The 10,676-nt window shown below is 49.2% G+C and overlaps 1 protein-coding gene across 3 annotated transcripts in view; it reads left to right on the forward strand.

The window, feature by feature from the left end:
* Positions 1–10,676, forward strand: part of Eml2 (echinoderm microtubule associated protein like 2) — a 30,474-nt gene that overhangs the window by 11,587 nt on the left and 8,211 nt on the right. For all 3 annotated transcript variants that reach the window (XM_005370273.3, XM_013354866.2, XM_013354867.2), the window contains exons 10-14: positions 2,227–2,322; positions 3,277–3,411; positions 5,230–5,329; positions 8,520–8,674; positions 8,777–8,902. In XM_005370273.3, the coding sequence (XP_005370330.2) occupies positions 2,227–2,322; positions 3,277–3,411; positions 5,230–5,329; positions 8,520–8,674; positions 8,777–8,902 (612 nt within the window). The remainder of the gene's footprint in view (positions 1–2,226; positions 2,323–3,276; positions 3,412–5,229; positions 5,330–8,519; positions 8,675–8,776; positions 8,903–10,676) is intronic.

Here is a 10,676-nt window from a genome sequence, read left to right on the forward strand (position 1 = left end):
GCTTTTGTAGACCAGGCTGGCCTCGAACTCACAGAGATCCGCCTGCCTCTGCCTCCTGAGTGCTGGGATTAAAGGCGTGCGCCACCACCGCTCGGCCCTGGCTTTGTATTTTTTAAAGGATTTATTTTTGGTTGTTCTCACCTATGTGTGGGTACCTGCATCCATATCCAGGAAACAGCACAGATGCCCTGGAGCGGGAGTTACAGGCTGTTGTGAGCCATCTAACATGGGTGCTGGGGATCGAACCTGGGTCTTCTGGAAAAGCAGCAAGCACTCGTAACCACTGAGCGTCTCTCTAACCCCCGGTTTTGCTTTTATTTTTAAAGTTAGCATGTAAAATAATGAGCCCGTTCTGATATTTTCAATGTCTATGTCACTGTGTCTAGCCCATGCTCAATCGCCTAGGACCTCTGGCTATCCTTCCCAAATCAACTTTATATTATCTTTTTTCAAACACTTTTATTTATTGCAAGTGTGCTGGCACAGGTACATACACCCAGTGCCCCAGCATTCCCGTGGAGATCAAGAAAAACTGCTGGGAATTTCTTCTCTCCTGCCTGAGGGTCGTCCCAGGGGTGGAACTTAGGTCAGGCTTGGCGGCTGGCACCATTACCCACTGAGCCAGCTTGCCAGCCCCACCCATCCAAGTCTGACAGCCAACTTTGATAATGGCTGGATTTCATGTACATAAAAAGCCATTCCAGGGATGGGGGTGTGGTCCAGCGGCAGAGCACTTGCCAAGCCCGCACACTGGCCTGAATTCCATTTCCAGCACCAAATGGGGAGGGGAAGAAAAAGCAATGAAAAAAAAAAGTCACTCAGGAGGCAGAGGCACTGCCTGGCTACATAGCAAGCCAGAGGGAAGACCTGTTTCAGCATCCCTCATTCTGTGATAGTGCAGAGTAGATGGGGTCAACAAGAATTCTAAGTGTGGGAGCTGGAGAGGTGGCTCAGTGGTTAACAGCACTGACTGCTCTTTCAAAGGTCTCTAGTTCAACTCCAAGCAGCTACATAATGGCTCACAACCATCTGTAATGGAATCAGATTCTTTCTTTTGGTGGGCATGAAAACAGAACACTCATATACATAAATAAATGAATATCTAAGTCTTTTTTTAAAAAAGAAAAATTTAAATGTATTTATTCACTTTGTGTTTGTGCTACGTACATGTGCACCGCATGTGTGGAGGTCAGAAGACAGCTCACAGAAGTCATTTCTCTCCTTCCATCTATGAGTCCTGGGGATTGAACTCAGATCGTCAGGGTTGGCAGCAAACACTCTTACTTACTGAGCCATCTCACCAGCTCATATCCTGCGCAATCAAGTGAGACCCTTTGTCAAGCAAAGATGGATGGGGGCTGGGGTGTGGCTCAGTGGTAGAGCCCTGCCTAGAATCCCCCAGTGAGGGGCTGGGGTGTGGCTCAGAGGTAGAGCCCCTGCCTAGAATCCCCCAGTGAGGGGCTAGGGCATGGCTCAGTGGTAGAGCCCCTGCCTAGAATCCCCCAGTGAGGGGCTAGGGCATGGCTCAGTGGTAGAGCCCCTGCCTTGTGTATGGCAGGTTCCATCCCCACTATCACTCAAAAAAAGATTTATTGTTTTGGATTTTTCAAGACAGGGTCTCTGTGTAGCTCTGGCTGTCCTGGAACTCACTCTATAGACTATTTCTGACTTTGAACTTAGAGATCCACCTGCCTCTGCCTCCTGAGTGCTGTGCCACCACCACCCAGCTAAAATATTATTCTTATGTAGGGTAAAAATACTTTACTAGTGTTATCTTACTTTCATTTCCACGTACTGTGATAAAATAGCCTGAGCAAAGCCACTTAACAGACAAAGGGAAGGTGAGGAACTAGGAGCTCAAAGCTGCTGGCGTTGCTCCCACGGTCCGGAGTGGAGAGCAGTGAGTTCAAGTATGCACTCATGCTGGTGCCCAGCTCACTTTTTCCACAGTTCAGATTCCCCTGCCTAGGGAACGGTGCTGCCCACAGTGGGCGGTTCCTCCCATCTCAAGATAACCCAGGTAATGCCCCTCAAACATGCCGGGAGACCAGCCTGATCCAGACAGCTCCTCATTGAGACTGCCTTCCCGGGTGACTCTAGCAACACTGACCAACACAAATGTGCCTTTTATGTCATGCTTATGAAGGTCTTTGCACAGGCAGCTGGGTGAATGAGCCAGAGTGGGGTGGGGGAAGGTATCCTAACCCACCCCTCTGTCTTCCACAGAATGGGGGCAACCTGCTCTGCGCAGTGGACGAATCCAACGATCATGTGCTCTCCGTGTGGGACTGGGCCAAAGAGAGCAAGGTGGTGGATAGCAAGGTGAGAAGGCTTGCCTTTCATGTCCCCTCCCTGCGAGTGTCCTCTCAGGACATGCTGGGTCATACGGTTGGGAATCTGCAACCAGACTCATCTTAAATGGGGGCTTTGGTGTCATCTGTTGGATGGCTGTGCCAACGGTGACTGCTCTGTGAGCGTTGGGTCCTTCCGGTGGAAAATGAGGTCAACAGTGGTGTCCTCCTCACAGGAGGTCGAAGGCTGGGCATCATGGATGGGGCTCAGCACAAAGTTAGCTGTGGTATGAATCCCAGAATACAGGGGGAAGCTGAGCAAAGAGATCGTGAGTTAGAGTGTAGTCTGGGCTACATAACAAGACCCTGTCCCAAGAAAAAGAGAGATAGCCAGGCATAGTGGCGCATGCCTTTAATCCCAGCACTTGGGAGGCAGGTGGATCTCTGTGAATGCAAGGAAGCCTGGTCTACATAGTGAGTTCCAGCCCAGCCAGGGCTGCATGGTGAGCCTCTGTCTCAAGAGGTGGGGTGGGGGTGGGGAGACATGATCAGGAGATAAGATATTTGCCTATAATCACATGCCTGTGCTGAGAGCAGAAAACCGGATTCTAGATGGGGGCCCCTCTTTCGGAAAGATAAGGGATAAGGGGATAAGAGGTGGTGTCAGGAATTAGACTTGTGACCTGGGTTCTAGACATTGCTGTAATGCAGCTGCGTAGCCTTAGGCAAGTGTTTATGTGCTCTGAACCTCATCTATGAGGGAAGCACTAATGGGCCTCATCTCCCAGAGGACCATGGGGATTAAGTGAGTTTTATAAGTGCTCAGCTTAGTGTGTAACACAGACTAGAGGCTCCCAAAGGGCCTGCTGGTATACTCCCTGTTCCTGCAAGCGGGCTCACAGGGCAGTCCTATGGGATGGGTAAGGCGTGGTAGTCCTGGTGGCTTTTAAGTCCTCATTCAGAATCTGTCCTGACCCCCTCAAAGTGCTCCAATGAGGCCGTGCTGGTGGCCACCTTCCACCCCACTGACCCCAGCCTGCTCATCACCTGTGGGAAGTCCCACATCTACTTCTGGAGCCTGGAAGGAGGAAGCCTGAGCAAGAGGCAGGGCTTGTTTGAGGTGAGTGCCGGGGATTGGTGGATGGCCAAGCAGGGATACCCAGTGGAATAGACAGTCTGGAGGGCTCCAGGGGTAGCCGTGTGGGGACACTGCCAAGCCTGAGTTTCTTCGCCCCTCTGAGAGGGGATCCTGGTGAGCTCTGGTGTGTGAGGGTCCAGGGGCTGTGAGCACAGATGCTCTAATGGAGATGCCCACGGCTGGGGAGTCACAGAGAGGAACTGCAGGGAGAGGGGACTCTGCAGATAAAGTGCTTACCATGAGTACATGGGACTGGAGTCCCCAACCAAGTGAGCATGGTGGTACACCTACAGCCCTTGGGAGGGGACAGAGAGGACTCCCAGGGCAAGTTAGTAGCTGAATCTGTAAACTCCAGGTTCAGCGAGAGCTCCTGCTTCAATAGAAATATGTGGAGAGCAATCAAGGAAGACATCTGACATCAACTCCACATGTGCACACGTGCACACACATGTGAGCACACACTGCACACTCACACAGCACAGCAACATGCATGCGAACACAATAGCACACCCACCTACACATGTGAACACATACACACAGTACAAGCCTGGCAGGATGGCATGTGTTTAAAATCCCAGCACTGGGGAGATTAAGACTGGCGGGTTCTTGGCCCATTGGTCTGCCAACATCGCCTACTTGGCAAGCCCTGGAGTCCCAGTGAGAGACCATGTCTCAAAAAGACAGTGAGGGGAGCCAGGCTTGATGGATCGCTGGGTCGTCAAACATGCAAAGTGTTCTGGTGGAGACTCAAGTTCCCAGCACCCATATCAGGAAGCTCCCAGGAATCCAGCGCCCGCTTCTGCAGGCACCTGTACTCACTGGCATGTGCCCACACACATGAGCGTGCACACACACACACATACACACACACAATTTTTAGATAATTAAAATACAAATCTAAAGAAAAACAAAGTTACATAGGCAAGATGGCTCAGCAGTTAAAAGTGCTGGCCCCAAAGCCTGACAGTCCCTGAAACATACATCACAGGAAAGAACTGACTCCCACTGTTGTCCTGTGACCTCCACAAGTACATGCTGGCACAGTGTGTCCATACATACACCCATTTACCAAATAATCTTATAGAATAAATAAAAAGCATAATGAGATTTTTTTTTTTAAAACCAAATCAACATATCAGGTGTGATGTCAACATTCCTTTAAACCCTGCGTCCTGGCACCTGGAGGCAGAGGCAGTTAGATCTGTATGAGTTCAAGGCCGTCCAGGACTACATAGTACAACTCTGTGTATAAAAAAGAAACAAACAAAAATAAATAAATAAAATAAAAGGGCTAACTGGAGAGATGGCTCAGAGGTTAAGAGCACTGACTGCTTTTCCAGAGAACCTAGGTTCAATTCCCAGCACCCACATGACAGTTCACAACTGTCTGTAACTCCAAGATCTGACACCCTTATACAGACATGCACATAGACAAAACACCAATGCAAATAAAATAAAAATAAATAAATCATTTAAAACAAAAAAGAAAAAGAGCCAGGCGGTGGTGGTGTACATTTTGATCCCAGCACTTGGGCGGCAGAGGCAGGTGGATCTCTGTGAGTTCAAGGCCCAGACTACAGAGCGAGTTCCAGGACAGGCTGCAAAGCTACAGAGAAACCCTGTCTTGAACAACTGATAATGATGGTGATGATGATGATAATAATAGAAGCAAAAAGCAAGGTGAATGGCTTCCAAGGACCAACAACATTGTCCTCCAGCCTCCTTATGAATGCGCGTGTATACTCACCCAGACATGTCCGGTGACACTGACGCCTCCCCTTCTCTCTTTCCGCACTGTAGAAACACGAGAAACCAAAGTATGTGCTGTGTGTCGCCTTCTTGGAAGGTGGCGATGTGGTCACTGGAGACTCTGGGGGGAACATCTACATCTGGGGCAAAGGTCAGTGTCAGTGCACTAGTTTGGATTCTCACCTCTGCCTTTTCCAGCACCCCTGGCTGAATCTCCCTTTCTTTAACCACCCTGTGTGGCACGAATGTCAGTAGAGAGTAAATTTCTCCTCCTTTCCTATGTGTGTGTGTGTGTAAGAGTGTGGAGGCTTGAAATGGCTGTCAGGAATCATCCTTAGCCACCCTTCTACCGTATTCATTGAGGCAGGTTTCTCAATCAAACCCAGAGCTCATCGATATAACCAGTCTCGCTAAGAAGCTTACTCTTGGATCCTTTGTCTCACTCCAAGACTGGGCATTTGAATTCTGGTTATAAAACTTGCACGGCCAGCACTATAACCATAGAGCTGTCATTCTAGCCCCACTCTAGGTTAAATTCTCTTTTCTTCTTCTTTTTAAAATTATTTATTTGGGGGCTAGAGAGGTGGCTCAGTGGTTAAGAGCACATACTGGAGCCAGGAGGCACCACAGTGGCGCATGTCTTTAATCTCAGCACTCCAGAGGCAGAGGCAGGCGGAGCTCTGTGAGTTTGAGGCCAGCCTGGGCTACAAAGTGAATTTTAGGACAGCCAGAACACAGAGCCTGATTTAAAAACCAAAAGAGAAAAACAACACATACTGCTCTTCCACAGGACATAAGTTTAACACCCAGCACCCATCAGGTGACTAGCAATCACCTGTAACTCTTGCTCTGGGGATCCAACTCCTCTGGCTTCTGCAGCCATTTGCACTCATGTGTGCATGCCTAAGCATGCATACACACATGCACACACACACACAGAGTTAAAAACTAAAAATAAATCTAAAAATTCTTTTTTTTTTTTTTTTTTTTTTTTTTTTTTGGTTTTTCGAAACAGGGTTTCTCTGTGGCTTTGGAGCCTGTCCTGGAACTAGCTCTGTAGACCAGGCTGGTCTCGAACTCACAGAGATCCACCTGCCTCTGCCTCCCGAGTGCTGGGATTAAAGGCGTGCGCCACCATCGCCCGGCCTAAAAATTCTTAATGATGTATATGAGTGTTGTACCTGCCTGTATGTGTGTGCACCATGTGCGTGCAGTACTCACCAAGGCCAAAAGAGGGCATCTGATCCTCTGGAACTGGAGTTATGGATAGTTGTAAGCCACCATGTTGGTGCTAGGAACTGAACCCAGGTTCTCTGCAAAGGCTACAAATGCTCTTGATCTCTGAGCCACCTCTCCAGCTCTTAAGATAAATTCTTTTTTTTTTTTTTTTTTGGTTTTTCGAAACAGGGTTTCTCTGTGGCTTTGGAGCCTGTCCTGGAACTAGCTCTGTAGACCAGGCTGGTCTCAAACTCACAGAGATCCACCTGCCTCTGCCTCCCGAGTGCTGGGATTAAAGGCGTGCGCCACCACCGCCTGGCTTAAGATAAATTCTTATTTTGCAGTTCCAGCATCCTTGGCAAGGCTCAGCTCAGGTGTCCCCAACTCTGTAAAGCCATTATTGGTTCCCAAAGCCTTATTCTCTGCTGGTTTCATAGTAGCAGCAAAAGCCCAAGTATAAATGTGTGAAATGACTCAGCCACAGCCAGTGTGTTGTGTGAATAATTGGACAGAAGGCTGGGTGGATTTATGTGTATGAATGGAAAAGTGGGGGAGGATGGATGGATAGTGGGTGGATTTGTGAATGGGTAGATGGGTGATGGACAGGTGGATGAATGGGTGAGTAAATGAGGGATTAGGGAACAGGGGTGGGTGCATGGATACATAAGGAATGGATACACTGATGCACGGTGTGTATGTGGGTGAATGAACGGATGTACAACAGATGTCCTTGCCTGGGCACCGAGTCATCCCAGACCCCTATAGTCCCCTCAGCAGCCCTTAATCCCTCCTACTGTACCTATTTTGCAAGAGAAGGTTCTTCCTTCTGCTTGGATAACTTTTCCATCCATTTGTCCAAGGCAACATTAGCTCAACCCTTAGATCCTTAATGAACCATCCCTTCATCCATCCAACCCCTCACTCAGCAGGCTGGAAACCCCATGCAGGATTTCACACAGTCCCGGTGTCCCAGCATGGTGCCAGCCACCTTGTGTCTTCACTGACTGGTGATGGCAAGTTTGTCTCTGCCATTGACGTGTGAGCCCTCTAAAAGTGTGATATGAGATTGTCTTGGTCCTGCTGTGTTCCCAGATGAAACTCAGCCCAGTGCAGCTAAACTTTTGTTGGTGGCATGGGTGGATGATGAGCAAAGAGACGGCGGATAGATGGGTGGAAAATGAGTGGATGTTTAAGTGGAGGGAAGGACTGACTGACGGATGGGTAGTTTAATGAAAGAAGTGAGTGAATGGATGAACGGTAGTAGGGGTGGATGAAATGTTAGGTCAGGAGATGGATGAATAGGTGGGTGGATTTGTGAATGTGTAGATGGATGATGGACGGGTGGGAGGTGGATTAATGGAGAGACAGAAGGAGGCGTGGATGGATGGGTTGAATGGGTGGATGGATGGACCGATGGATGGATGGATGGATGGATGGATGGATGGATGGATGGATGGGTAGATTATATATTGATGAGTGGGTGGGTGAGGTGGTAAATTGATTGATGGATCAATAGATGAGTAGATGAATGAATGGGCGGTGGTGGGTAGAAGGAAGGAAGGATTGGCTGCTGGATCATTAAATAGAAAAGTGTAGATAAGCCGGGCGATGGTAGTGCACACCTTTAATCCCAGCACTCGGGAGGCAGAGGCAGGGGGATCTCTGTGAGTTCGAGACCAGCCTGGTCTACAGAGCTAGTGCCAGGACAGGCTCCAAAGCCACAGAGAAACCCTGTCTCGAAAAACCAAAAAAAAAAAAAAAAAAAAAAAAAAAAAAAAAAGGTATGGGAGGAAGATGGATACGAGGAAGAAAGAAAGGACTGATGGACTAGGAGATGGATGGATGGATGAGCAGACAGATGAATCTGGCAGGAGAACTAATATGTGATGAATGGGGAGACGGACAGGTGGGCCGACCATTAGATAGTGGGGAAGCCGTGGAAAGGTATGTGAGTGGATAAACCACAGGATGGATGGGTGAGAGTTCAGACGATTCAGTGGGTAGAGGATAAAGTCCGTGGATGGGCAGATGGAGCAGGTGGCTGCTGGCCTCACAGCTTTAGGTAAGGGTTCAAGAGAGGAACAGCCTTCCCATGCCAACTCCCATGCCCGATCCCCCCACAGGTGGAAACCGCATCACCCAGGAGATACTGGGAGCCCATGATGGCGGTGTGTTTGGGCTCTGCGCCCTGCGGGACGGGACGCTGGTGTCTGGAGGGGGCCGCGATCGTCGGGTGGTCCTATGGGGTTCGGACTACAGCAAGGTGCAAGAGGTGGAGGTGAGGATGTGGCTGACGGGGGACGACTTCGTAGGATCCTAACCACACATGCCATGCCACTCCACCTCACATGTATCCTATACACACATCAATCCAACTCAGGTCCCGGAGGACTTTGGCCCTGTACGCACTATAGCAGAGGGCCGGGGAGACACACTGTACGTGGGGACCACCCGTAACTCCATCTTGCTTGGCTCGGTGCACACTGGCTTCTCACTGCTTGTCCAGGTGAGTGACTCTCCAGTTCTGTTCCCACCCCTAAATGTACCTCCTACATCCTCCTTGCCAACAACGTCATCACTGTTGCCCCTTGTCTCCATTTCTTCCCCTTCTTCTTCTTCACATCCCTGCCTCATCCCTTTCTCCTTGGCCTGGGAAACCCCATATCCCTTCCCTTCCATTGTCTTGTTTCACCTCGGACCCAGAACTCCCCAGAAGGGTTACCTGCCTTCTAGAATGGGTCCCTAGCACCCTTGCTCCCAACTAGATTGCCTCTTGCTGATCTGATTGGGGATAGCATCCTCTCACCTGGTTGATAAGTGTTCTTGCAGATTGTCGATTGTCGTATTGTTGTGTTGGTCCTACACCCCTCAGGGGTCCAGCTCTTAGAAAGCTTTACCGTGGGCCCGACTTTATTAATCCTCTCTCCCCTCTCCTCCTCTTTCCCCCTCTCCTTTTTCTTTTCCTCCTCATTTTCCTTTTCTTTATGTTTTTTTTGTTGTGTTTTTATTTTTAATCTTTGAAATTTGGATTTCATGGAGCCCAGGCTGCCCCCCAAACTCACAACAGAACCAAGTCTGCCCTTGAACCCCTGACCCTCCTGCCACTACCTCCCAAGCACTTGGATTACAGGTATACACCGCCACCCTGGGCTCCAATTTCTTCTTGTAACTCAGATGCCCACTCCTCTCTCCCTTCTGTGCCGTACTCAGTTAGAAACCCACCTAGTAGGAGGCAGTATAGCTTAGTAGTTTGGAACTCAGAGTCTGGGACTTGGCTACCTGTAAAGAAATCACAACCCTGTCACTCAACACTGTGTGATACTGGAGCCGTGAATCACCGCTGAGTGCCGCAGAGATGGGGAAAGTGACTGCATGAGGATTTGCGAGGACCCCGGGTAACTTCACCATAGCATACCATCGAGACTGCTGTCGGACTCACAGTAGTGAGTCCTAGTGACTCTAGCTCAGTGGTCCCCTTCCCTTACCTGATCCTTGCTGTTTTTTTCCTCTGCACTTCTAGCTGACATCTGTGCTGCTACATTTATATGCCGTTCTGGCCTTGGTTTGGCTGGGGAGGTGGCTCAGCCTGTAAGGTACTTGCCTAGCAAGGGTGCAGATCTGAGCTTCATCTGCAGAACCTGTACTGAATGCTTGGTGTGGTAATGTGTGCATGTAATCCCAGCATGGAGGAGGCAGAGGCAGAAGGAGCCCTTCTCAAAGGAGTGGACAAATTCCCAAGGATGATCGTACCCCAAAAGATAGAGGAAAGCAAGGCCAGCAGGATTTCTTTTTATTGTTGTTGTTATTAATGTGTGTGGATGTTTGCCTGTGTGTGTTTGTGCCCCACATGTATGTAGTGCTTGCATTGGCCAGAAGAGGGCATCAGATCCCTTGGAGCTGGAGCTTCAGGTGGTGTAGATGCTAAGAATAAAACCAGGGTCCCCTGAACAGCCAGTACTCTTAACCACTGAGCCCTCCCTCCAGCCCCAGAATTTTTCCATCATTGATTTGTGGGTTGGGTCTCACTGAGTATCTGTGCTAGCCTAGTAGTTGCTGTATAACAAGCGTAGCTTTGGACAACTGGCAGTCTTCCTGCTGGGCTTACAAGTGTGTGCCACCACATCTGGCTTGAATAGCAGGACTTTCCTGGAGCAGGAAAAGACCCTTAACAACCTCTAGGAATATTTAGTTATATATATTTGTTGTTTTGAGACAGGATCTTCCTTCCTTTCTCCTTATTTAGCTTCTCTAGGATCACTAATCGAATAGAAGACCCTGAC

This window comes from Microtus ochrogaster, unplaced genomic scaffold (genome assembly GCF_000317375.1).
Source record: "Microtus ochrogaster isolate Prairie Vole_2 unplaced genomic scaffold, MicOch1.0 UNK74, whole genome shotgun sequence".
Taxonomy (NCBI): Eukaryota; Metazoa; Chordata; class Mammalia; order Rodentia; family Cricetidae; genus Microtus; species Microtus ochrogaster.